General features: G+C 38.6%; 1 protein-coding gene across 4 annotated transcripts in view; it reads right to left on the reverse strand.

Annotated features, from left to right (window-relative positions):
- LOC125307411 (secretory carrier-associated membrane protein 2-like) overlaps positions 1 to 24,764 on the reverse strand; it is a 32,979-nt gene extending 8,215 nt beyond the window's left edge. Inside the window, exons 1-5 of one of the 4 annotated variants that reach the window (XM_048263375.1) lie at positions 24,586 to 24,764; positions 8,134 to 8,211; positions 4,644 to 4,730; positions 2,007 to 2,121; positions 1,769 to 1,897 (exon numbers count right to left, since the gene is read on the reverse strand). In XM_048263375.1, coding sequence (XP_048119332.1) covers positions 1,769 to 1,897; positions 2,007 to 2,121; positions 4,644 to 4,730; positions 8,134 to 8,211; positions 24,586 to 24,642 — 466 coding nt within the window. In that variant the 5' untranslated portion in view covers positions 24,643 to 24,764. Of the gene's footprint in view, positions 1 to 1,768; positions 1,898 to 2,006; positions 2,122 to 4,643; positions 4,731 to 8,133; positions 8,212 to 10,779; positions 10,910 to 24,027; positions 24,050 to 24,585 lie in introns of those variants that run through there. The other 3 variants (XM_048263378.1, XM_048263377.1, XM_048263376.1) reach the window with 3 other exon arrangements.
- Positions 24,765 to 25,124: the final 360 nt, after the last annotated feature.

A 25,124-nucleotide genomic window follows, 5' to 3' on the forward strand; every position in this document is an offset into this window, starting at 1 on the left:
GCAGAGCAAGGATTTCATGATTGGGCAAAGGTTGCCTGGAGACATTGTGTCTGCTCTGAGACATTGTGCATACATGGAAGGCATTGTGATAGAAGGTGAATGGTGAAAAGGTGAATGGTGTGAGTTACCAAATACCGCGGGTGGTTTGCCAAATGATGGAAACTTTGGAATATTTCTTTTTTTTTTTGCCTATGCACCCTCACACTGGAGTCCCCAGTTCATATACAAAATTTGGTATCGATATGTGACAGTGTTCTGAGATATGGGCGACTTCCTGTTTCGAGCTTTCGCCGCCGATTTCGCTTTGGCTGTGGCAAACGCCAAAAATCAAAAATCTTTCCACTAACATTTGTGAGGCTTGGTCCAAGGATAATGTATCGCCAAGTTTCGGGCGCTCGACCAAATTTGTGACCTGTGAAAATTTAGTTTCGCTTTCTGTTCAATCCAATATGGCGGACGAACGGCACGCCCACCTGACGTCATCTTCGCGACCAACTTACACCGGTACTGACCGGACGTTTTAAAGTTGGAACGGTGTCTCTGTCTCAAAGGGCCTAGGGCGCTAGGGGCTGACAAAAAATTAGGGAGACGGGGAAAAATAATAATAAAACTTAAGAAGAACAATAAGTGTGCTGCTTTGCAAGCACACTTAAATATGCCATTATGCATTTGCCAGTTTGTTCTGACAAGCAGAGTGTCAGGTCCAGTACGGTGGCTGGGTTCAGGGGTGGGGCTATGTTGTCATTGAAAATGCCGGTTTTGCTGTCTACACGGCAAAAGTTAACCGGCAGTTTAAAAAAAAAAAAAAACAGCCTCATGTGGACTACATCATTAACAATTCTCTCAAATGTCTCAGGAAATTATTGTACGTAGCAAGAGCCCAAACTGTAAGCACCACAAAGAAGGTTTTATTGATGGAATGGGTAGCCTCAACAATGAATTGTTTAAGCTCCACAACCTGTTCTCAGTCACTAAATGTGGAATTGTTTCACCTGCCTAAACTCTTTCACAGTTTTTTCCACAATAGACAGAATTAACTCTTTATCAATGTAAAACTTTTCTTCTGCCAGTTTCCCCTTCTTAATAGATACACTTCTAAATTTACTAGATTTCACTTTCATGTTTCCCTTGGAGAAATATAGCATACCTTCATGTGTATCTGGCTCAGTGAGACGACATATATTTATTATATTAAACAAAATTGCGTTTTTTGTTCCCATGCGTGGAGTGCCAAAAACACAATATTGTGTTTTTAGCTTTATTTAAAATTATGAAAATAGACACTCTAACACACCTTATGTGCGATTTTGGGGACGATCAAAAACTCAGGAAAACGCACAATCTGGACATTTGATCATAACTCGGCTTTTGATGGTTGCTGCTTTGGGTCGAATCAGTGACACATGCACATCAGGTCAAAACCAGGCCATTTATTTTCATGGGTTTATCACTAGGTGGCAGTCTCACCAGGTCTCGCTAAGTCACTTCCCAGAAACTTTATAGGCAACAGTTCATATAAGATGCTATATCTCCATTTCTAAAAATTTTTTTTGTATTTGTATCCACTGAGAGCTTAAAGTCTCACCTTTCAAACGAGCCATAGTATGTGTCCATAGCTATAACATAGAATACGCTGTGGCTCTACAAAAATCGTCAACAATGATCTAGATTGCTGGCACTCTGGGCCAGCAATCCAAAAAGCTTCCAAAAACAGCACGGCATTCAAAGTGTTAGGAGTCATATAGCACTACAGAGAATATGGACTTACACATCCAGAGGTAGTACATCATCTTGCAAACCCTTTGGTACTCCACAGGAATTTCTTCATTGAAATCCTGATAGAAGCAGGGCTTTATGGGAAAAAACTTTGGGAGTGGGGGCCAGTTGTTTTCTGGACCTGTGAAATTTAGATTAGCCAACTTAAAACTTAAACCTCGTTGTAGAACATTTATTGAAGTTATGTTACAATCCAAAACAAGTTAAACAGAATTTAGAAGAATTCTTACCCATGGAGACTCCTCTGTTCTTTAGCGCCTGTTCCTTGCGTTCTAACTCTGCTGCCTTCTTCTCCAGCTCTTCTTGCTGTTTGAGGAGTTCTGCCTGAGCAGCAGCTGCTGTTGCCTATGCCAACATAAGCAACTATGTTTTAAATGGACTTTGATGCACTTTTACAGTAACGTTTGAAGTCATCTACTGGCCTGTGCTTGCATGAATTGAAAAGTAATCACGCGATGCCTGTGTATACACATCTGTGTTTGTTCCTGTGTGTATGCCTGTGTGTGTGCACCTGTGTGACACATTCACTGAAATGTGTAAGTTGCAACACCCCATGGATGGAATCAGTGGTGGATTGACACAGCCTGCTAAGCCTTCTTTGCAAGCCTAACTATTTTCAAACTGAAATTATTTACTGATTTTATAGCCATATCAGTATGATTATAGCCATATATCAGATTTCGTTGAGGTGGGTAGAAATCTGGACTCCCAGAATCTATATTAGGCTGTGTCCATATAGTGTTTTTAATGACAGAAAGACCCTGGGGAGAGCGTCAACCCAGAGTTTTATCAAAAAGACGTTTCAAAAGACATAGAGAAGTGCAGTCAAGAATCTTTGGACATTCCTACATTGCTTTGTTTGTTTCTACGACAATAACAGCGTAATTAACTTGCTAATGTCCCAAGTAGTGTGCTGGTAGACATCTCACAAATCACTTGACTTAGGCTACTTTTTTTCTACAATAACAAGGTCTGCCATCAATAATCATTATTTCCAGTTATGATAGATTATCTTTACCCCATTGTCACACAGTCACACTAGCACCTTTTTGAAAAGTTCCAAATATAAAAACGAGGGTTGGGCACCGAAACACAGTTCTAATATGGCACCGGTGCCGACGCAAACGGTAGTAACTGCATCGAATAACAACGTGGATTTCGGTGCCTCATTTCGGTGCTTAAATAGCGTTTTTTTATTTAGTTATTTTATACAAGGCATCACTGCATGTCATGCGCCATCTCTAACGTCTTGCTCTGATAGCAACACATCCAGATACAGTTAGCTAACATAAACACTGGATGTATAAACCAGAGGGTGCACCACATAGATGAGTGGACAGAGTTTGACAGCTTGCGTGAGCACAAGTAGCTTACTTATATCGCGAGCTCCTGTCAAAATCTAGCCGTGGGCCTAACTACACACAAGCAAAAGGCTATGAAACAACATCAACAGTACACGTTACACAATATCCTTGCTAATGCGCTAACTGCCATTTATTTGAAATGTTATCAGCAAAGTTGTAAGGTGAAAACTTTATTTCACAGTGTGTTCTAAACAACATAATGGCATGATATTAATCTTTCATGTGCATGAGGCCCATATAGCATCGCAATGAATATGAAGATCAGGTTAAAAGTTAGCTGGCAAAAGCATAAATATGTAGGTTAGGCTACATACCTGATGTCACTGAGCTGTCAAAGAGGCTACGAAACCATCTCCGTAGTTATCGCTAATTAAACTCAGCTGACTGGAGTTAGTGCATAGCCATAGTTGCTGTTAAAATGCCTACTAGGCTAGCGCTGGGAATCTAAACACTTCAACACTGACATGTAGCCTAACATGTTCAAAACTATTGTGTGTTATGGGTTAAGACATGAAGTTTCTTTAAGCATTTGGGAACACACTGAATTAACTGGAAAGTAGAGTCCCTGTTAGATTAGCTTGCTTGCAAATGCCGTTGTCCATGACCTGGCAGTTCTATGGCAAGCGGTTTTAACATACCTTATGGCAAACCGCCTAAACTTGAAAGCAGAGTGTGTGCATGCATGGCAAGCTGTTTTAACATTTAAATGTATTATTCGTAGGAGCAATGACATATTGATAGTAAATTGAATATAACAGTTCAATTTCATGTACAAATTTGTCTTATCAATAATAAAAAAAGCAATTCATGCTTTAGACCATTTTAATTTAAAAACAAAGTACCGGTTCAGGCACCGTTTCGGCACCGGCACCGTTTTAAAAGTATCGATTTAGCACCGGTATCGGATAAAACCCAAACGATACCCAACCCTAATAAAAACTTAGGTATGAGCTACACCAGGCGCATAACTGAAGCATTCCATTTGCGACGCGTAAAATCCATTTTAAAAGACTGGTCTATTTTTTTCCGAACATACGCGCTGCTATTACGTCTGGTGTAGCTACTTCCATTGATTATAGTGGCAGCTAATTGTTGCAGCAGACGCTACTCAAACAGAGCGCTTCAGTTACGCTCCTGGTGTAGCTCATACCTTAAATCAAAGTCCTTTTAGGCAAGTCCTTCTCAACTCGGCGCCAGTATTGCAACTCATTTTGGGCACTTATCAGGGGCGGAATATGTGTAGACGACTGCCATGTTTGCGTTACAAACTAACCCCATACATTTCTATGGGAAATTATTTGAGTGCTGAGAGCATTGAGTAAATTAACCATGGGAACTATCATGTGGAGCATCACAGATTAGTTGCGACAGTGATGGAGAAATTTTCTGGAGGTTTCTGAAACCACTTTTTAACAACCATGATGACTGAGGCAGATGCAGTGTGGTTTAATCAGAATAGCAGTACAAAAATAAAAGCTTCAAAAATGAATAACAAGAGCTGACCTGCGGACTGGGCTCTGAGGAAGGCTGCAGAACTGCTGGCTGGGAGGAACCATCAGAGATAGGGATGGTAGTTTCATTGTACTTCTCCTAAGAGCCAAATGATTTAAGCCAAAAGTTAATAATGGGGAATTGTCATTTCGTCATTACGAATTCTGTTCTACAAGGGTGTTTTCATATATAGTCCTTTTTAAAAGAACCAAAATCAGACCACATAGTGGACCAGAAAGTGGACCAAAACAAAAAGGGCTCTGGAAAAAGGATTTTCTATTCACATTGATAATTAACAATATGCCTTCTTAGCAATGGCAAATCGAAGAGGATAAAATAGGCTACAATGCAAAAAGTGAAAGTGAACACAGGGCACTTTGTGTTCACAATGCACGGATTAGGTGAACCGCACCGCGGACTTCAAAGCGAACCGTGCCGAGACTACCTCCTATCTTTGTTCGGTTCGCTTTGGATGGGTCTGAGTTTGGTTGGCATATGTTCACATATGCACAAAAAAAATGTTCGTTTAGAAGGTTGAAAGGGACGAAGTGTGAAAACACCCTAAATTCTGAGTCTCAATAGTGTGGCAATGTATGCAACATCCAAGGCCCCAGTTTAACAGTGAAGACAGTTTACAGAAATGGCCTATTCCACTTTAACCCTCAGAACTCCAGCGGCACGGATCCGTGCTGCTGACGCACCCTTGGGAAATGACTAACTGTAACAGACTTACCCTCGTTGTCCGGAGGTGCCACTGGTCTATGGAAAGGGGAGGGTTCAGGGATCATGCTAAGCTAATTGGTTTTCTGATCCATGAAGTAGAACCAATGTTAGTCATTTTAAAAACATGTTGTTTTTTTACTGCGACCGGAATGTGTCAGACATTTGAAGAAAAAAAATAAAAGAAAAAAAACACAAAACATCATTTTATCATTATTTTTGACCAACAAACCAACCAGGAAATAAACTGAAATGACCATAGGATGTTTACTACCCGATGTGAGTCACGCATGCCTCACTTTACAACTTTGTCACTTTGCGACGTAAATATTAAAAGATCTAAATTGTCATTCTGCTCCTGTCTGCTTCCGAGTTTTGCTGTTAGCCACAGAATAATGACATAGGTACATTACATAGCAGTAATTTATTATTTAGCCTAAAGCATCACATTTTCACGGCATGATCTCTGATGTCAGTTCTAGATTAGAAGCTGAAGTAGCCTACAAGAACCTGCTAACGAGAAACTTCTGTGATGGACCTACAACACAAGTTAGCAGTCAAACACAACAATGTCTGTCACTTGAATGGCGTTTTGAGCGAACGTTAGCAATCAAACAATCATAGATTGGCGTTATGCCGTAAACCGTTTAATGGGCATGCGTGACTCACATCGGGTAGCGACTCACATTGGGTAGCGACTGTGTGTATGGAAGTCATTTCCTGTCCAGGGATGGGTAGATTAACTAGATCAGCAACAGCGCCATCTATCCATAGACTCCAATCTACCCATTGCATTACAGAAAGTAAAGGTGGGTCTTAAAAAATTCGAATATCGTGGAAAAGTTCATTCCCTCCCCCTAATTTAGTTTCAAAAAGTGGATCTTTTAAGAATTTCATGAGCTGTAGCCGTGCATTGTACATATATATATGAAAGATCCACTTTTTGACTTGAATTAGGGGGTAAAAATGAACTTTTCCACTTTTTATTCTAATTTTTTGAGACCCACCTGTAGTGTCAACATGACTTTGAGGAGGGATCTCTCTCTGACTATGATAGTTGTAGTAAAAAATGTAATCGTATTTATTTCAGAATAAGTGTGTAATCTATGCATTTGGGCTGTGCCACGACGAAATTGAGTCCAATTCGACAAAAACAAAAAATGGGTTTATTGGATATTCATAATCCACAGACCTTAGGGTTTAAAACAAGGGGTCATTTGTTCAATTCCATTTAGCCAACCCAGAGATATTGGCTAAAATGTGAAAGCTATCCTCGTCTCAGCAAAAAAACAAGTTTTGAGAAAATCAGCTTTAAAGTTTGTGAAGTGTAAATGAGCATATTATGTATACTGTATTTCCTCTCAACCACCACAATATGAATCCTGATAAAGTTCCCTTGGCCTTTGGAATTAAAATAGCCCCAGTGCTGTCTCTTGTCCATCTCTGTTGTCCGTTCTCCAAAGAAATCCGTAGCCAAAGATTGAATTGCTTCAGAATCTCATTGTTTAATCCGAAAGGTCCAAACTACACAGCGCAGCTTCTACATGTAAATGCTCCATTCACGCAGGCCGCTAAACTTGTGAGGCATTCGTATAATTTGAGAGGTAGGCGATAATGTTCGATCAACTTCTGAAGACAACAAGGACTATAATAGCCCAATTCTTAATGCATAGCCTACTCTTTTTGTTTTTAAATAGGCCGCCACCAACTCCAAAACAAATTGAATCGGACCAATTGCGAATCTCTGTGAGGAATCTGGTCAGCAACAACTGTATGTTTAGGTCACTGTTTCTCATCCTAAATTTCTTGGATAAAATAGACATTTTCTTCAGAATAATTACGAGTGGAAAGCCTATTTATGATGACTCCTTTAAGAGGCCAAAAGCCAAAACACAAAGTTATCAGACCAAAAAAAACTGAAACCTTCCTGTTCTCACACAGCAAGCATCTGAACAATTATTTCTAGGTCATTTTACAGTAAGATACATCTATGAGTGATAGATAAGAGGTAAAGGAATGTGTTCGTGGCGAAATTAGAAAATGCATAATTTTGTAATTTTTCAACCCTCTCTGCATTCAAATTGCTATATCTCAAAATGGATTTCCGCAACACTGGACTCATTTTGTCCTGGCACTCCTCATTTGTGTTTTTTGCCAATCATTTATTTAAAAATAAATCAATTAAAAATAAATACATATATATTTTTGCTCATGATTGTGTTGGAGTTGGTTAAAATTAAAATGTGTTGGAGTTGGTTAAAATGAAAATGTGTTGGAGTTGGTTAAAATGAAATGACAATACTGCTCATATCGCTTAGGTTGTGCTGAAAAAAAATTATATAAGAATATGCACTTTCCTGACCTCTATAAAGTCATTAAAACATGTAAGTAATGCAAAAACCTGCAAAAATTGCTGAGTACTAGGGTTAAACACCAGAGATAAATTAAACTTATTTCTAAAAAAAAAAAACACATTTGTAGCAGGGAAGCAGAAGTAAACCTCTGTTATGGGCTAATACAATTAATCTATCTATCCTTGAAGTCAACACGTATCCTGCCAGTCTTTTTCTTAAAAAAATGTTTTTTGAAAGACTTGAGCATCTGGGAAGACGTAGTCCAATTTGTACAACTTGCTAAGTCAGCAGTGAATGAATGTCATCCATAATGTAAATACAACACACTTCCACCTTTTCCACAAAAGATGTCACTTCTTGGCTGCAAAAGTAGTAAAAAGAGTAGTAGCAGTAAAAAGAGATTTCATTCAGATTGGTCCAAATCTTACCAATCCGCTAGCGGAGAAAGGGTTGTATTCCTGAATTCCATCCATGGCTGTGCTGGTTACTTCAACAACTGATGGATCCTGTAAATATAAAAAGATTTTGATTACCACAAAGAATCTAACATAAAACCCAAAAATGCAGTAGCCTCACTCTCTGCAAATTTGCAGTAGGCCCATTACTTTTTATTTGTATATATATATATATATATATATATATATATATATATATATATATATATATATATATATATATATATATATATATATATATATCATATATATCATTCTCCACTATCCTATCATAATAAAGGCATAAAAGCCCAACAATATATAAGATATATATATATATTGTTGGGCTTTTATGCCTTTATTGCGGATAGGATAGTGGAGAATGACAGGAAGTGAATGGGAGAGAGTCAGGGTGGGATCCGGAAAGGACCACAGGGTGGGAATCGAACCCGGGACATCGAAGTACGGTGCAAGTGCCCCAGCCAGTTGCGCCACGGCCGGCCCATTACTTTTGAACAGATATTGACTAGGCTACACTAATACAGTCTGCTTGTATGACTGTCACAAATGCCTTCTTTTGTGTTCATACAGTAAATCACTGAAAAATAACATATGGTAACAGACCATGTTTATATCTGTATACATTAGCCTGTGGTCTAATCAAGTCACATTCCATTTCTTAGCTTTACCTAACCCCTAGGGCTTTAACTAATTTACCCGCTTTTGCTATTCATGATGCCATAGAACAGGTAAAAGACAAGGGGCCTATTATGACAAGTGGATGGTCACTGGCAAATAGTTTAAACAAATTTCGGGGTTTGTCCAGTCCATATTGGGTGTGGTTTAGTTATGAAACGTCTGGCGCACGGCGCAAGAAGGTGGGCCTTATGTTTCTTAAATCACTCATGGGTGTGTTTTGGGCGTAACATCATATAAACCAATGAGAATGGCATCTGCCATTCCCTTTAACAGCACGGAACGCAACTTCAAACTGTGCATCAGTATTTTGACAGTCAGTGGCGCATTTGAAGGAATCTGCTTGCGTGAAGGAATCTGCTTTACATGAGACTGTATGGAAGTTATTCCACTAAACAATGCTGTACTAAAACCTTGCATAGTATAGCCTTCACACATTTGCACTAGTCTATTATTTGAACTCATTGGCAAAGTGAAACTAACTTCACCGTGGTGTCAGTCAACGACAAAACAGTTCTACATAGTTACTTACTTTCACTATTGACTGACAATCGGTTACCATCAAAAACATAGGCTGGAAAAAGCAACACTTACCCTAATAATGTTCGAATGACTAAATGAACTAAACAAGTTCAACACAAACAAGTTGAATCAAACATTCTTTACAGTGCAGCTGATCCACACATTGCCATTGACAGCGGTCTGTTACACATAGCAAAGGACCTCCGAACGTTGGCGTTTGCACCGATTGGGCTACCGGTCAGGGATGGCGCTTGAATCACGATATGAATGCGAATCAATTTTTTGCACACCCCTAAAAATAGGTGTGAAAGCGCCCCAACTTATTTCTAAAAACAGTAGACCAATATGCCTGAGTCAGCGTGGTGGCACACCATGATGTGCATATTGCAGTTACCATGTATGTTTTAATGTTTTTAATATCGGCCATTTGGTAATAGTGGTTTGGGGGATACCACAATTTTTTTTGTCACGAATTGTAATGTTTATTGCACACATAAACCATAACAAAACAAATGGCAGTACCAAACATAGATTTGTTTGCCACCTTTAGCACATTGTGCATCCACCACAAGCCTCTAAACATAGAGGCTTCAATGAATAAAGAAAATACTAGCCATTTAAGTAGCCTACAGTAGGCTACCAAAAATAGTACATAAAACACATGGTATAACTATGGTCCTGATACAGGACTCCTTGAACATCTCCTTACATAATTAAAACATGTCAATCAACATGCTGCAGCTACAGCTTCAGTCTCTAGAGAAATAGACTTTGTCACTTGCCAATTTAAGTACAGTATCAAAAACAGAATGATTTCTTACACTCTTGCTTGCCCTTTAGAGAATTAACAGTCAACTGCCATGTAGTTCGGTTTGAGACTGAGTGGTTGGCTGATGCTCGTCACTAGGCCTAGGCCTACCCAATGTTTTTTGCAGTAGCCTACAGAACATTTCTTAAGTTATTTCTCCACCACTGGCTCATTTTATCAAACGGGTGCTTTCTCTACGTCCTCCGCAAATTAAACCACAGGTAGTTTGGTGGAGAGCGTCTGCAATTAACAAAATACGATTGACAACGTTGTGATAAGTAGGCTATACTAACTTTACTTTCAGTTAACTTGAATGCATCAAAGTTGTCTAGGCTACACCACGCCAGTTGTAGTCTGCATTCAATCCTTGCACAATAAGTGGAGCAGGCTGAAGCCAACTTATTTGAGGGAGAGCGGTGCAGGGAGAATGCGTGCTCTACCCTGTGCACTGCAAATAATGCATCTACCACAGGCTAATCTATATTTTAAATAAGCAATCGTGTGCTGCTATGGAAACAATAAGTTAATATATTAGAGATATTGTGAGTAACGCGGAATGGAAGTTACAGTTATTCGGTAACTGTATTACTGAAATTTGAATTGTAATGCATTACCTTAGCCTACTTCGTTACCTTCGTTATTGCAGCGTGTAACTTTGTAACTCGTTTCCCCCAACACTGCTAGTAGGCTACCTGAGTTGTCATCAACATCAAATTTGTTTATTTCCTGTCGCACGAGTTCGACGATGCTGCAGCCTCGAAGGCTTTCTGGACTAGGCTACCGCGCTCGCTCCACAAGTGAAACACGTGACTAAAAGGCGCTTTGTCATTGGCTGAGGGTGAAGCCCTGAACTTTGTGAGAACTTGGGAGCGCTCTGAAACTCAGAAGAAAGTAGTAGTGTACAGTAAATTGATGTCTTGACTTAAACCTTTTCTGTTAGGTTTATTGACAGTATTGTTAAGTTAAAAATACGAGGCAATGCAGATTAATATTAGGCCTATTGCTGTAGTAGCCTAGGCTAGGCCTAGTGATAGTTTTAGTTTTATCCTATAGTTTATCCTACAGCAAGAACAGAAGAAATTTTGAAGATTAGATAAACTGGTCCAAAACGGACCCCGGGCCAGATGAGCCTTTATGAGTCCGTTGCGGGTCCGCGGCGGATGTAGGCCTATGTATCAATTTGCGGGTCCCAAACGGACCCGCCGCGGAGGTAAGGTTTTAATCGCGGATGCAGCGCGGAGCCACGGCGGGTCCGCGATCCGCCTTCGTAGCGGATCCGTTCCTGAGAGCAAGTGGACTCCGATGCCAAAATGCAGTGGCGCAAAAAGTGGGTATGCGCTATATGCGGCGCATAGGGGCGTAGCACCGTGGGGGCGCCAAAGCCATGGTAAAAATAAAACAAATAATAATAATAATAATAATAATATATTTGGTATATACTATATGTAGCTACTGTTGTACGTTTCTAAATCATTTCTGCATTTCCTCAATGTTAAATAACATTTTAGAGGACTAACAGGCTATCTCATAAGATTCCATCATAGAATTTTGACATAGAAGAGGGAGTGGGGGCGCCGTGATCGCTGAGCGAGCAGGTAGTGCTAGGCCTACGAGTAGTGAGTTGCCGTCTATATGAAAAAGATGGATACGGCAAAAAAGCTGTCGGGGGCTAAACATAGAAAAAGAAAGAGGGGAAAGGAGATGGCATGTCAAGGGATGCGACAGCAGTTAAATAAGTGGATGGTGAAAAGCAACAGGTAGGATTTAAAATGTGACGTCTGTGCTTGGAGGCTTGCAAATATTCATGTTAACAGACTAGCGTTTGCTAAGCATATGCCGATTGAAACATAACCTATTATATTCAGATAGCTACGTGGCTACCATGCTCATACTACACTTTTAATGGCAAACTGCAAACAGAATAGCGACGCTAGCAACAACTCATTACATGTTTCCATTTCCTAACAATCCTAATATTAATAGCTTAATATTGTGCTGATAATATGTGTCAAACAAAGGTTGGATCAGCCTTATCCTTTGTGAGCAACAGCTGGCAAAAGAACGTTATGAGAACCGGTTAGACTCGCTTAAAGTCTTAAAGTGACAATGTACCATTTAACAGTTCAAATTGGCAGAATTTCTTAAAAATAATAATTTACACTAATAAATTACGTAATTTATTGGCCTTTTGTTTTACTTTAATTGTTTGTGTGTTTTGTGTTTTTTGTTTTTTTTTTTTTTTTGGGGGCCAATTTGTTGTTGCATACTAGAGATGTGCGGATGGGCTATTATTACAGTGCATGAAAATGCACTGTACTGTTCTTCCTAGGCAACTTCTTATTATTATTATTCCGCTTACCACTTTTTCCACACGCAATTTCTCTTCAACAGTTTAACTTAGAAACTTCATTCAAACTTTGTAACATAGGTCTTCAAACAGATCGGGTTGGTATGACTTTTCAACTTTGAAACTTTTATACTTTTTAAACTATTAAAGAAAAACTTTTTAAAAATCCCCATAGACTTAACATTGCCGATTATGACATCATAATACGGCCATTAAGCAATTAGAATCCTATGGCAGGTGTTCAGGCCACCTGCAGCCTCAGGCTTTAAGCATACAATCTGGGTCAATTAAAACTACACATCCTATTCAACTGTTTCCTCTGCCCAAAACTGTTTCAAAATAAAAGTCCTCACTACTCAATAATCCACTGTTAAACAATGTAACTCATTAAACTACTGAACTTTTTACATTCAACTTTTAAACGGTCTACTTTTAAACTATCATTAAACTATCTATCTATTAAACTAGCTGTCTATCAACAACTTTTAAACCATCTACATTCACCTTTTAAACTTTTAAACTATATACATTCACTAGCTGTCTATCAACAACTTTTAACTTGTCATCAACTGTCAACACTTTTCATCAACTATGACTCCTACCCACTGTAGCTAGTTAGCATGGTTAGCAAAGTTAGCATGTTAACATTGCTAGCATTGTTAACATTTTTAACAAAACTGCTAAAAATGATTAACTAGGTTAGCTAAGTCACATGGTTAACATAGTTAACATGCTAACATGTTAGTTAACATTGTTAGCATAACTGCTAAAAATGATTAGCTAAGTTAGCTTGGTTAACTAAGTCACATGGTTAACATAGTTAACATGTTAACATTGCTAACATAGTTAGCATGTTTAACAAAACTGCTAGAAAATGTTTAGCAAAACTGCTAGAAAATGTTAGTCAAGTTAGCTAAGTAACATGGTTAACATGTTAGCATTGCTAACACTACTATAAAACATTAGCTAAGTAACATGGTTAGCAGAATTACAAATCTTAGCATAACTGCTAGCAAACATTAGAGCCATTCCAACTTTCAGTTATCGTCAAATATCTACCTATACACAGCCATTAAACTATTTGAATAACAACATTTATTCAACTTCCAGTCTGTCAAGAACTTTTAAACTATTTACCTTCAACTTTTAAACGGTCTACTTTTAAACTATCATTAAACTATCTACTAAACTAGCTGTCTATCAACAACTTTTAAACTATCTACTGTCCATCAACAACTTTTAAACTATCTACATTCAGCTTTTAAACAGTCTACTTTTAAACTATCAACTTTTATTAAGCTATGCAGCCACCATGTCTATCCTAGCATCACCGTAGTAACCATCTCTGTATTATCTGTTTTAACTATACATGATATTTTACATCACTACTTTAGCATTTTCATGCACTGGTAATTCCTTGGAATTGCATTTCTAGTTTCAACCGTAACCGCATAGCAAAACTTATCATCCATCCGCACCAACGTTTTTTGACCAATTTTCAAAACCTCACCCGCCCGCCATCCGCTGGTTGTATTAATGTATATGGGTGATGCGGTGCTGCTGACGTGAGGCTAAAGCTCTTGCCTGTTCTAGAAAGACTGATCCAATGCAGCAAATATATTAAAAGGCTAAAGTCCTACATTGGCTATGTTGTAGCCTATCCCCAGAATATCAGCAGCAAACTCAGTCTCTGTCTCGCAAAAGTCTCCAAATAAAATGCACATCGGCCTGTAGCCTACAATTTTATCATTGTAATAAAAAACGCAATTTGGCACATCATTTCAACATGCTGCTATTTAGCCTACTAATTAATGCCTATTGTACTTTATTTTTTTGCAAAAAGAAAGAAATCCTTAATAAAATAACAAGTCATTCACATTATAGGCTACTTTACGCACTGTAACCCACCGCACAGCAGTGCAACGTGCATATTCACATTTTTAGTAACAACCGCCAAACTTGCTTGCTTGCCTCACATCTAAGTTTTCCGACTATTTTTCTTACCTTCTTTTTTCCGCCGTGGATGTTACTGAACTTGTAGAAGTTTTAGCTCTTACGTTCTGAACATCTCGCACTGCCATTGCCCGATGTCAGTTCTGAGTCATATCACTCCATAATCCGTCTCCCTTTTAAATGCCTATTCCCTGAATGGTAGGCTACAATGACTATGTGTTTTATATATATATATATATATATATATATATATATATATATATATATATATATATATATATATATATATATATATATATATATATATATATATATATATATATATATATATATATATATATATAATATCGAAACAAAATAACCCAGTCAGTCTCATCTAGGCTACGAGATGTTTAGGCCTCCTCCAATACTGGCAGCTGGGCTCATAGGGTTGCAGATTTGCTTAGTGGCCTACCAAGGCTCTGCAACGCGACGATTAAAATGGATGATGAATCATCGGGTCAACTTGCACTGTAGCCTATTCTACTTTCTTATTGCACACTGGAGAGGAAAACATGCTGGTAGGCTACGATAGGCTACTTAATTTAAACTTTGTTACCTTAAGTGTGTGTGTGTGCGTGCGTGCGTTCGGGGTTGCTCAGTGAAACATCGAAATACACCAGTTCCGCAACACCGTCTCTGATAGATAGCCTAAACAAAGCAGCATGCATAGAAGCAACTAGGCCAAACTTCCTGATGAAAATTTGACTATTTCAAAGTGTGCTTGTTTTTTTTTCGGATGTAGGTAACACAATTTAACAATGTATAGGCTATATTTTTTTCATTTGATTGGTTTAACCGCCACCCGCCCGAATTTAATTAAAATATTATATTTCTTCACGTCATCCGCCCGATCCGTGGTTTTTATTTACTTAGGCTGTGCAAAGCACAGGCCTTTATTTGAGGCAGGCCTTTATTTCTTACGTGCGTTCTATTGTGAGATATGCGCTTGTTTGGAGCAAAAACAGAAGATGTTTGGTTTGGGATTGAATTTACTTTTGGACTATTAGATTATATTTCTAAATGTTGGGACTGATGAGCACTGAAATCTGCAGGGGTATTTGATGGTTCATTATTAAGTTTCTTGTAGTTGAAAGTGTCGGGATTTCCACCGCTGTTTATTTTTACACATATTTGTGTTAAAAAAAGTGCTATAAATATAACAACTGAAACAAGAACAGTGAATTAATGTGTGCAATTTTAACAAACACTAGGCTAACACTGAAGTGCAAAAGAAAGTGCAAAACAACAAGGGCCCTTTGGTAATTGCACTCTTTTACGAATGCGGACCATTTATGCTTATTTTCATGCAGGCTGTCAGACTGTTGCCCTGCAACCTGTTCCGTAAATCTGTCTTGATCTATACACGGAGAGTGAATTAAGTTTAGATTATTTTATACTTTTGTGTAAAATGTACAATTTTGATTAGAATGTTTGGCGAACAATGATAGATAACGCAATGAAATTCAACCAGCAGATGCTGCTGTTCGGACGCATCACACAATTTGGAGGCATATCCTACCCGTAAATCCTGCAAATTATGGCCAGGATGATAATTGCCAGTAGTATTATTATTAATTGCTAGTAGTATTAGTAGTGGCTATCAGTCACAAGCACTAAAATACATTGTTTCAATTTAACTCAATGAAATTAAAGTGCTCTTCTTAATATTTTATATTGTTGGTTGGTTTAATACTGTTGCCAATGAAAAGTCGTCCTAATGGGTCTCAACACGTCGCTCTCAAGCTAGTCGCTTGGCTTTTGAGCTTGCCAGAAGCTGAAGCCACTACATTTAAAACACAGTTGTTGCCGCGAGGCATTCCAGCCTACGAATTTAATCAAACAAAAAAGTAGGGTAACGCTTTAGAATAACATGTGCTTATTAGGTATTAACAGTGCATAATAAGCAGTTAACAATTTATTACTAACAGTTAGTTAACTGTTGTTATCCTTTAATAACATTAACTAACGGTTAACATGCCGCTTGTAAGTGTTAATAAGCAGCCTTTTAAGTGACTTACAAGCATATTTGTTAACAGCTAACATGCAGCTTGTAAGTGTTAACAAGCAGCTTGTTAATGCTTGTTAATGTTGTATAAGACAAAGAGGTGGATAACTAATACGCTTATAAGACCTTTCTTATTTATTTGTAGTAAATTTTGCAGCCCCCCAATCTAAAGCGAGGACCATGTAGCCTATAGCTCCACAAGCCCAACCTTCTATCTCTACTGCATCTATCTGTCTAGCTTGGTTTAGCTGTGCGAAATGCACCTTCAAAATTGCTGCAGTGAGCAGGAATTGAACCCTGGTCTCCTGAGTCATAGAGTGATTTGCTACTAACTGAGCTAAACTAGGCTACTTTACTGTAACAGTATTGATGAAATTGTTCATTTTGTTCACAGCTATGCGCTGACAAGTGACTAGCAGTTGAGGAGCTTTGCTTAAACTTAATATACTGTTGCAAGTTCACTTGAGTATAAACTATCCACTTTAACTAATGTCAGTAATGTTGTTCATCTAGTTGTCATTTTAAAGAAATTACACTTCTCCATTTAAAATGTTACCTTAGATAGGCGGCTAGCTAATTCGCTAGCAACTGGACAGTAACTGACAGTAGCATGGTCTGATATCAAGTTATTTTGTTTACAAATTTTCCCCAAAAACCCTCAACAAATCCAGAAAGACATAATGACCAATTTTTGGTAAAATTCCACAAGTCTCCCATTGACATTGATGCAGCAACAGACCACAAATGTTCGCCTCTGTTCAAGGCAAAGGTTTCAAATCGATCATGAACATTCGCCCATGTTTTTTTGCGACATTGAACTTGTCGTCTTTAACTCTCGGTTGCTATGTAACAAAACTATAAACAAAGCTGGCATAATATCAAAGATCCTTGATTAACCCCCTCTGATAATATCTTTAGACTGCTGACAAACTGACTGTTCACTGAACAAAGATTATGGAAATTAAACGCCACTTTTTTTTTTTAATCAGAAACATATTTGTAAAAGGTATAATGGTATGATCTAGAACATTAACAGAATATAGAATCAAGATGATCATTACATTCAAAGACAGGAACGTGGCTCAGTCAGTAGCACTTCACTCTTTGCCACAGGAGACCGGGGTTCAATTCCTGCTCGCTGCAGCAATTTTGAAGGTGCATTTCTCACAGCTTAAACAAACTAGATAGATGCAGTAGATAAATAGAGATAGAAGGTTGGGCTTGTAGAATAGGCTACATGGTCCTCGCTTTAGATTGGGGGGCTGCAAAATGTACTACAAATAGGTAAGAAAGGTCTTATAAGCGTATTAGTTACCCACCTCTTTGTCTTATACACCATTAACAAGCAGCTTGTTAACACTTACAAGCTGCATGTTAACTGTTAACAAATATGCTTGTAAATAACTTAAAAAGCTGCATGTTAACCGTTAGTTAATGTTATTAAAGGATAACAACAGTTAACTAACTGTTAGTAATGAATTGTTAACTGCTTATTATGCACCGTTAATACATAATAAGCACATGTTATTCTAAAGCGTTACCAAAAGTAGGCTAACTCATTAAAAACCCTAATTTAAAAAAAAAAAAAAAACACACAACCTCAATTTAGGCTACCGTAGGACTACTTGGCTATACACAATAAGGTTTCCATTAAAGCGCAGCGCTAGCCTGGCTAACGCCAAACCTCATCTCATTGAGATGGGGTCTGGGAACTACACATTCATTTTCTCGTATTTGAAACGTAGTTTACGAATCCCCAGAGCCGTTTATTGGGCGCTACGAATGTCTATCAAATGCGTCTGTACGTAGCTCTTAACCACTTCGGTGTGTAGTCATCGTCTTGCTGTCCCCCTCCGTTCTGTGATTGTTTTCATCTCAACGAAGGAACCAAAGTCCATGGAATCCAGGCTGCCTAGCAGCGTGAATAAAATCGCGCGCATAAGGCAGCATGGGAAAACCCAGGCTAGCGCAGCGCATGTTCAATTAATTAATTAAAGCGACTGTCTGTCTTGCAATAAACACAGCGGGTGGAATTCCCGACACTCTTTCAACTAGCTTACATGAAACTTAAGCACTGAAATCTGGGGGGTATTTGATGGTTCAGTATTTTATCAGTCCCAACATTTAGCAATATAATCAAACAGTCCAAAAAGGTAAATTAAATCCCAAACCAAACCGAAAATCATATGCTTTTGATAGCCTACAAAACAAAACGCATGTCTCACAATAAAACGTAATTAAGTAAACGTATGACCGCGCAGATCCCTTTTCACCGTTTCGGATGGGTGCTGGATCAGAGGAAAGAGTTCAAAAGTAAGAGAGTGATCCGCACACCATATAGCTCCCATGGAAGGTTTTTTATTATGCGTGCAACGTTTCGAGCCCCTGGCTCTTCCTCAGGCAACCAACAATAAAACCAACAAAAAAACGTTTTACGTCACAATAAAACGTAGAAATAAAGACCTGCCTCGATTAAGCCTGCCCCAAATAAAGCTGTGCTTTGTACAGCCTAAGTAAATAATAGAACCCGGTCATAATTTGAGAATTTACGGCATTTAAAACCAATTCATGGCACGTTTTTTATTATTATTTTGTATGCGTTCTGCAGATAAGGGAGACCTTGTCACGGTTTGAAATGAAAGGGAGAAAACAGTAGGCCTAGAGTAACATGGCGGACATCGCTCAGGCTGCGACCTATACAGCGGGGAAAATAAGTATTGAACACGTCAACATTTTTTTCAGTAAGTATACTTCCAATGAAGCTATTTGCATGCAATTTCCACCAGATATTACAATTAACTTAGATAATCCACCCATATAAAAAATCCAAACAATAAAGTCCATAGGTAGAGTTATGTGTAATAAAGTGGAATGACACAGGAAAAAACAAAAAAAACAAACTATTGAACACGCCTGCTGAAATTTAAAAAAAAAGCTTTGTGGAAAAGCCTTTATTCATAATGACAGCTTCAAGGCATTTCCTGTATGACAAAAACTAATCAGTCACAGTATTCTGGTGTGATTTTGGCCCATTCTTTTAAACAGATAGTCCTTTAATATTGAAGATTTCAGGGGTCCCTCTTCCTGAATCCTGATCTTTAGTCAACTTCCAAAACTGTTCAATTGGATTGAAGTCAGGGCCTTGATTTCCTTTCTCTGAAACCAATTGAGAGTTTCCTTTGCTGAATAGTTTGGATCATTGTCCTGCTAGAAGGTCTAGGCGATATGGACAAAAAAATAATATCTCAATATTTTTTTTGATTTTGACGATAACGATAATTAGTCAATATCCTTTAAAGAATTGTTTTTGTTAAAGTCTGAGTTACTTTACAGCCCATTCTTTATTTAACAGCATCATTACAATAATAACCAATAACCAAACCTGTGACTTTTTAACCAAATCAACCGATGCATTGTCACTCGATGACACATTTCCAATTCTGCCCCCACTTGTGTGTGTGGCAATGACATGGTCTAGCCAGCTACATTAGAGAAGATGAATAGGCCTAACAGTTTCCTAAGAGAAAGTCTGAAGCTGAAGTTCCTTTCAAACCTTTGCATAGGATTCACTGTAAAACTAAGCAGACCAACAGAGTACATCTCAGTTATTTCCTTTGATGTTTAGTTTAAGAGCAATCATAGGCTAGCATTCCAAGTTACAGAATAGAAACGAATGCGTTAGCTTATGGCTAATGTATATGAGAAATCCCATAGAGACGGTTAGCATAATCGGTAACCGTAGATATTTAGAGCGAACTTCAGTCCATTTACAAAAGAGTTACATAGTTCTTTGTTTACAACTGACTATTAAAATACTCAAAGGCTAATGTTCTCTCTCCATATAATACCGTGTAGGAAAAAATGTGACTGTCCCATCAATGCTACTTGAACAGAAGTAGCTGCATAAAATCACAAGTAGGCCTATACTCTTGCTGCACAAAATAAACATTAAGGCGTGCGTGTGACAACGTTGTGACCCACTAGTGATCACGTGACACTTGCTCTGCTGCAGCCAGGGGCTTTTCCCGCATACACCTCCTGGGAATGTAGGAGTCTTCAATGCGTGATTTCAAGTGTTTTTCCCCCCATAAGTAATTTAAATACTCGATAATGTCAATTTGCAGATCGTTAAAACAACAATCACGATATTATCGCAGACAATATATATCGCCCACCCCTACTAGCCATGTCTCATCCTCATCATCCTGGTGGATGTAAAGATTCTCCTGGAACAAAATGACTCCATTCATCATCATGATGCCACCACCTCCAAACCTCATTTTGGTATGGTATTTTTAGGGTGATGCACAGTGCCATTTCTCCTCCAAATATAGTGTGTAGTAGGACATCCGAAAAGTTCAATTTTGCTCTCACCAGAATACATTCTCTCAGTATTTCATAGGATTGTCCAAATGCAAACTTTCAACGAGGTTTGACATGTTTTTCTTCAGCAATAGTCATGCGGGATGAGCGTGCATAGAGGCCATGGCGGTGGAGTGCATTACCTATGATTTTCTCTGTAACAATTGTACCTGCTGCCTCCAAGTCTTTCTGGAGCTTTCTCTGAGTGGTCCTTGGATCTTGGGCTACTCTTATTACTATCCTTCTGACTTCCTGGTCAGAAATCTTGCAAGGAGATCCTGTGCATGACCAGTTGTTGATGCAGTGATGTTCCTTCCACTTGCAGATAATGGCTCCAATACTGCTTGCTGGATGATTCAGAAGTTTTGAAGTGCATCTGTAACCAGTTCCATTGATATGTTTTGCAACAATAAGGTTGCAAAGGTCTTGGGAGGGCTCTTTGCTTTTACCCATTATAAAATGTTTCTTGTGTGACACCTTGGTAACAAAAAAACTTTTTTATAGCCCACCAGTATGTACTAACCCAGTTTATATCAATTTGCTCAGATAGGAGGGATAATTTCTCTTAAATACTTTTGTACAGTTTGTTCTTTGCCATTCCTGGCCTTTGTGTACTGATTTTTCTTAGCGTGTTCAATGCTTTTTCCCTGTGCCATTCCACTTTTTTACTCTTAACTCTACTTTTAGACATTAATGTTTGGATTTTTATATACAGTGATGGCCAAAAGTATTGGCACCCATGCTAAAGTTGACTGAAAAGAGGAATATAAAAATCATCTTTTGGAAATTGATCTTAATGCCTTAAGTGAAAAATTAGGAAATATCTAACCTTTAAGGACACCAATTTTCTTGGTGAATGAATAATGTATCATAAATAAATAAATGTTCTTCCTTAAAATACAGGGGTCATATTCCCACCCCTATGTTAAATTCCCATAGAGACAGGCAGATTTTTATTTTTAAAGGCCAGTTATTTCATGGATCCAGAATACTGTGCATCCTGATAAAGTTACCTTGGCCTTTGGAATTAAAATAGCCCCACATCATCACATACCCTTCACCATACCTAGAGATTGGCATGGGTGTTATTTCAGTTAGCCTATTAGCTGGTTTGATTTGCATTGAGCTCAAGTTAGTGCCGTCAATAACTCCTAGCCTACACAACACTCATTAGCGAAATCTAAGAGATACGTAGTAGGGTAGGCTATTAGGAAAAAACTGATAGCCTATATCACCTCCGTTTTTAAAGATAATTCTGTTGAACACTGATATGCTACAAACATGTTAAACAGCTGGGAAAGGCTGTGGTCAATCAGAGATTTCAAACGAACGAGGGAACATGTCGCAATGTAACAGCGCCGTTTTCCCTTGATGAAAGTGAAACCACGAGTTTTCCCACATCTCAACTTTGGCCAAAGTTTTCAGAAATAATTGTTTTTCATAATAATTGTGATAAAACCTCATTAAATAATATGCATTTTCCATATGGGGTCTTAAAAGCCATGCATCTTCTAGCCACAGCGTTTTTGTTTCAAACATAAGCCTAATCTAAGCATGCTTAGATGACGTGATGGACAGGTGAGCAACAGCGCGTAAAGCCCAATTTGATTGGTCCGCCCGATCTAGGGCGAGCATACTTGCTCCACAATGGAGCAATGCCAGACCGAACTTCCCGACCTCAAATGTTGTGGGCGGGACTAAGTTCGGAATGGCACCTAGACTAAGGCTGGAATGCCTCGCAGCAAAAAATTGTGTTTAAATGTAGGCTAGTACTGCTTCAGCCTCTGGCAAGCGACTGGTAGCTTGAGAGTGACGTGTTGGAGACCCCAGTGTAGAACAACGACTTTTCATTAGCAACTATATTAAACCAACAAACAATATAAAAAAAGCTCTTTTATTTCATTTAGTTAAATCGAAATAATGTAGGCAGAACATTACCCCAGCTTGTAGGCTATTTGGGGGCTGGCCTTTATTTGTCCGAATCTGAGGCCCAGCTATAAATAGAATCCTGACCATAATCCTGACCAAAAGAGGATTTATTGTATGCACGCATGTTTTAGGCATAGTGCAAGTCCTAATCTCTGACTGCGCAGAACTTGTGAATCAATATTTAATACATTTTCCCAGTGGTGACAGCACCACGAAAAAGTACGAAAAAATGTCTGACCTGTCATTTAAAGACATGTTAAATTAAATATATATTGATATACAAATCGCAGGACTAGCCAAACTATGAAAATAAGTGTGACTTATAGTCCGAAAAATACGGTAATTAGTTGTGAAATGTTTCTCCTTTTGTTGTCCGTCATTACACAACTTTTCCAGCCTTTAGCTGCCCCCGTCCCAACTTTTGGTGCTTATATTTTTCATGAAAGTCAAATTTGTTATTTGAATATTTTATATGTTGTCCATGCCCTTTTGCAGCTAAATATGGGTTTACAAGACTTACAGATTTCACACAATGTTCCAACTTTTTTGGAATTTGGCTTGTATATGATGTAAGATGAACCACTAGTTCAACTTATTCCCCAGGCTCTGATCCAAGGTGCCCCACAGCAATCATGGGAAAGTGTTGTGTTGAACCGCGCACTAGTCAGGACTCGAACCCGCAAACAGCAGCACAGACCAGACCAGTTACACTTATTCACATCTTTTTACATGCTGCTAACATCTGAACTTGTTGTGAGACTGATTAGGGTATACCTGAAATGCCAAGAAAATAGGCTACTATGACAATGCAAACTCAGAAGGAAAACTAAATTTAGGGTAACAGGAGAAAAATTATTAACGGTTTCCAAGATACCAGTGGTGGCTTATGGACATACTCTTCTGAGACTCAACATTAATTCTCTGATTTCACATTCAAATACATGTTTCAGTCTCAAGAAGAAAACTAATAAATGGGTTTGATTAATCTGATTAAGAAGTGATTGACAGGACAAATGTTATGTAACCTACTGTGTGTATGGTGAGGGGAAAGGCCTAGTCCATATAGCCTAGGCTACTACACACACTGTCATTCTATTAGCTAAGCCAAGGTTATTGTTTCCTTAATGTGAAAGAAGTTGTGGAGTTGTATAAAAACTGATTGAACTGAACTGGCTGAAATAAACATATAGGCCTACAGCCTTTACCCTAATATAGCCGACTGACCTTTATGCCTAGTATGGCCTACAATAGGCCCACTGTCATCTGGGAAAATAGGAATAAGAAGCGTTACATTATAGGTCCTGCAAACAAGTCATGTCCTGTATAGATCCTGTATCAATTTATAATAGACCACCTGCAAATATGCCACATGTCAACAACAGCCAAAATGTAACGCTAACATAGTCCAAACTCAAGTGTTGCTTATCCATTAGCAGCCTTATTATTTCGCCTACCGCAGTATATATTAGCCTACTCGTCATTTTATGACACTGTCGCTACAATTGTAACGTACATCCCAGAGCGTGCAAAGACTACAAATAAACAAGTTAGCCTAAATTGTGTGTGAGAAGCACATGAATGCACGAAGGCGATCCAGTATTGCTAACGTTAGGCTACATCATGACTTTTCCAGACAAGTAGGGCAAGTATTGTTGGCTTAACGAATCAACCAACCAGACAGGTTTCTATCGAAGTAGAGTTGGGTTAGGCTAAGCTATAGAGCAAAAAAATCGTAGCCTACTTTGTTTCCAATATTTCAGTGTAAATGTCAATTAGACCTACCTTGAAAGGATTGACGTCCACAGGATCCACAAAAGGATTATCATCAAATTCGGACATATTCTCACATAAACTAATAGTTGCCTATCCTACTTCGATGCCAATTGTGCTCACAATTCTCACAACATAGCACTTGCCACTGCGTTTACAAGTGAAACAAATAGCCTACGCCTAACACGTCATCCAGGTGATATCAAGTCACACCGGATAGGCGTAGTTAAAGACCAAGCCTATAGCGGAAGCGCATCTAAGCCTAGCAACAGGTGCAATAACTTGGAGGTGTGTCTGAGATTTTGGAAGAGTTGCGTCGGAATACACTAGCCCGCCTCCATTGCGTGTGCGGAACGGTTCGGCGTCCAGGGGGTCGGCCTATTCCAGAAATGTGGTTTAGGCCTACTAACTCGTACTAACTGGGTATGTTAACCCAGAGTAAGCGGTAAACTTGGTATTTCAGTTCCAAAATGATAAGGTTATGCAAGTCACTATGATAATATAGGCTGAACTTAACCTGGTAGGGTAGGTTTTGATCCTACTTGAAAAAC

Source organism: Alosa alosa, chromosome 14 (assembly GCF_017589495.1).
Source record: "Alosa alosa isolate M-15738 ecotype Scorff River chromosome 14, AALO_Geno_1.1, whole genome shotgun sequence".
Classification (NCBI taxonomy): Eukaryota; Metazoa; Chordata; class Actinopteri; order Clupeiformes; family Clupeidae; genus Alosa; species Alosa alosa.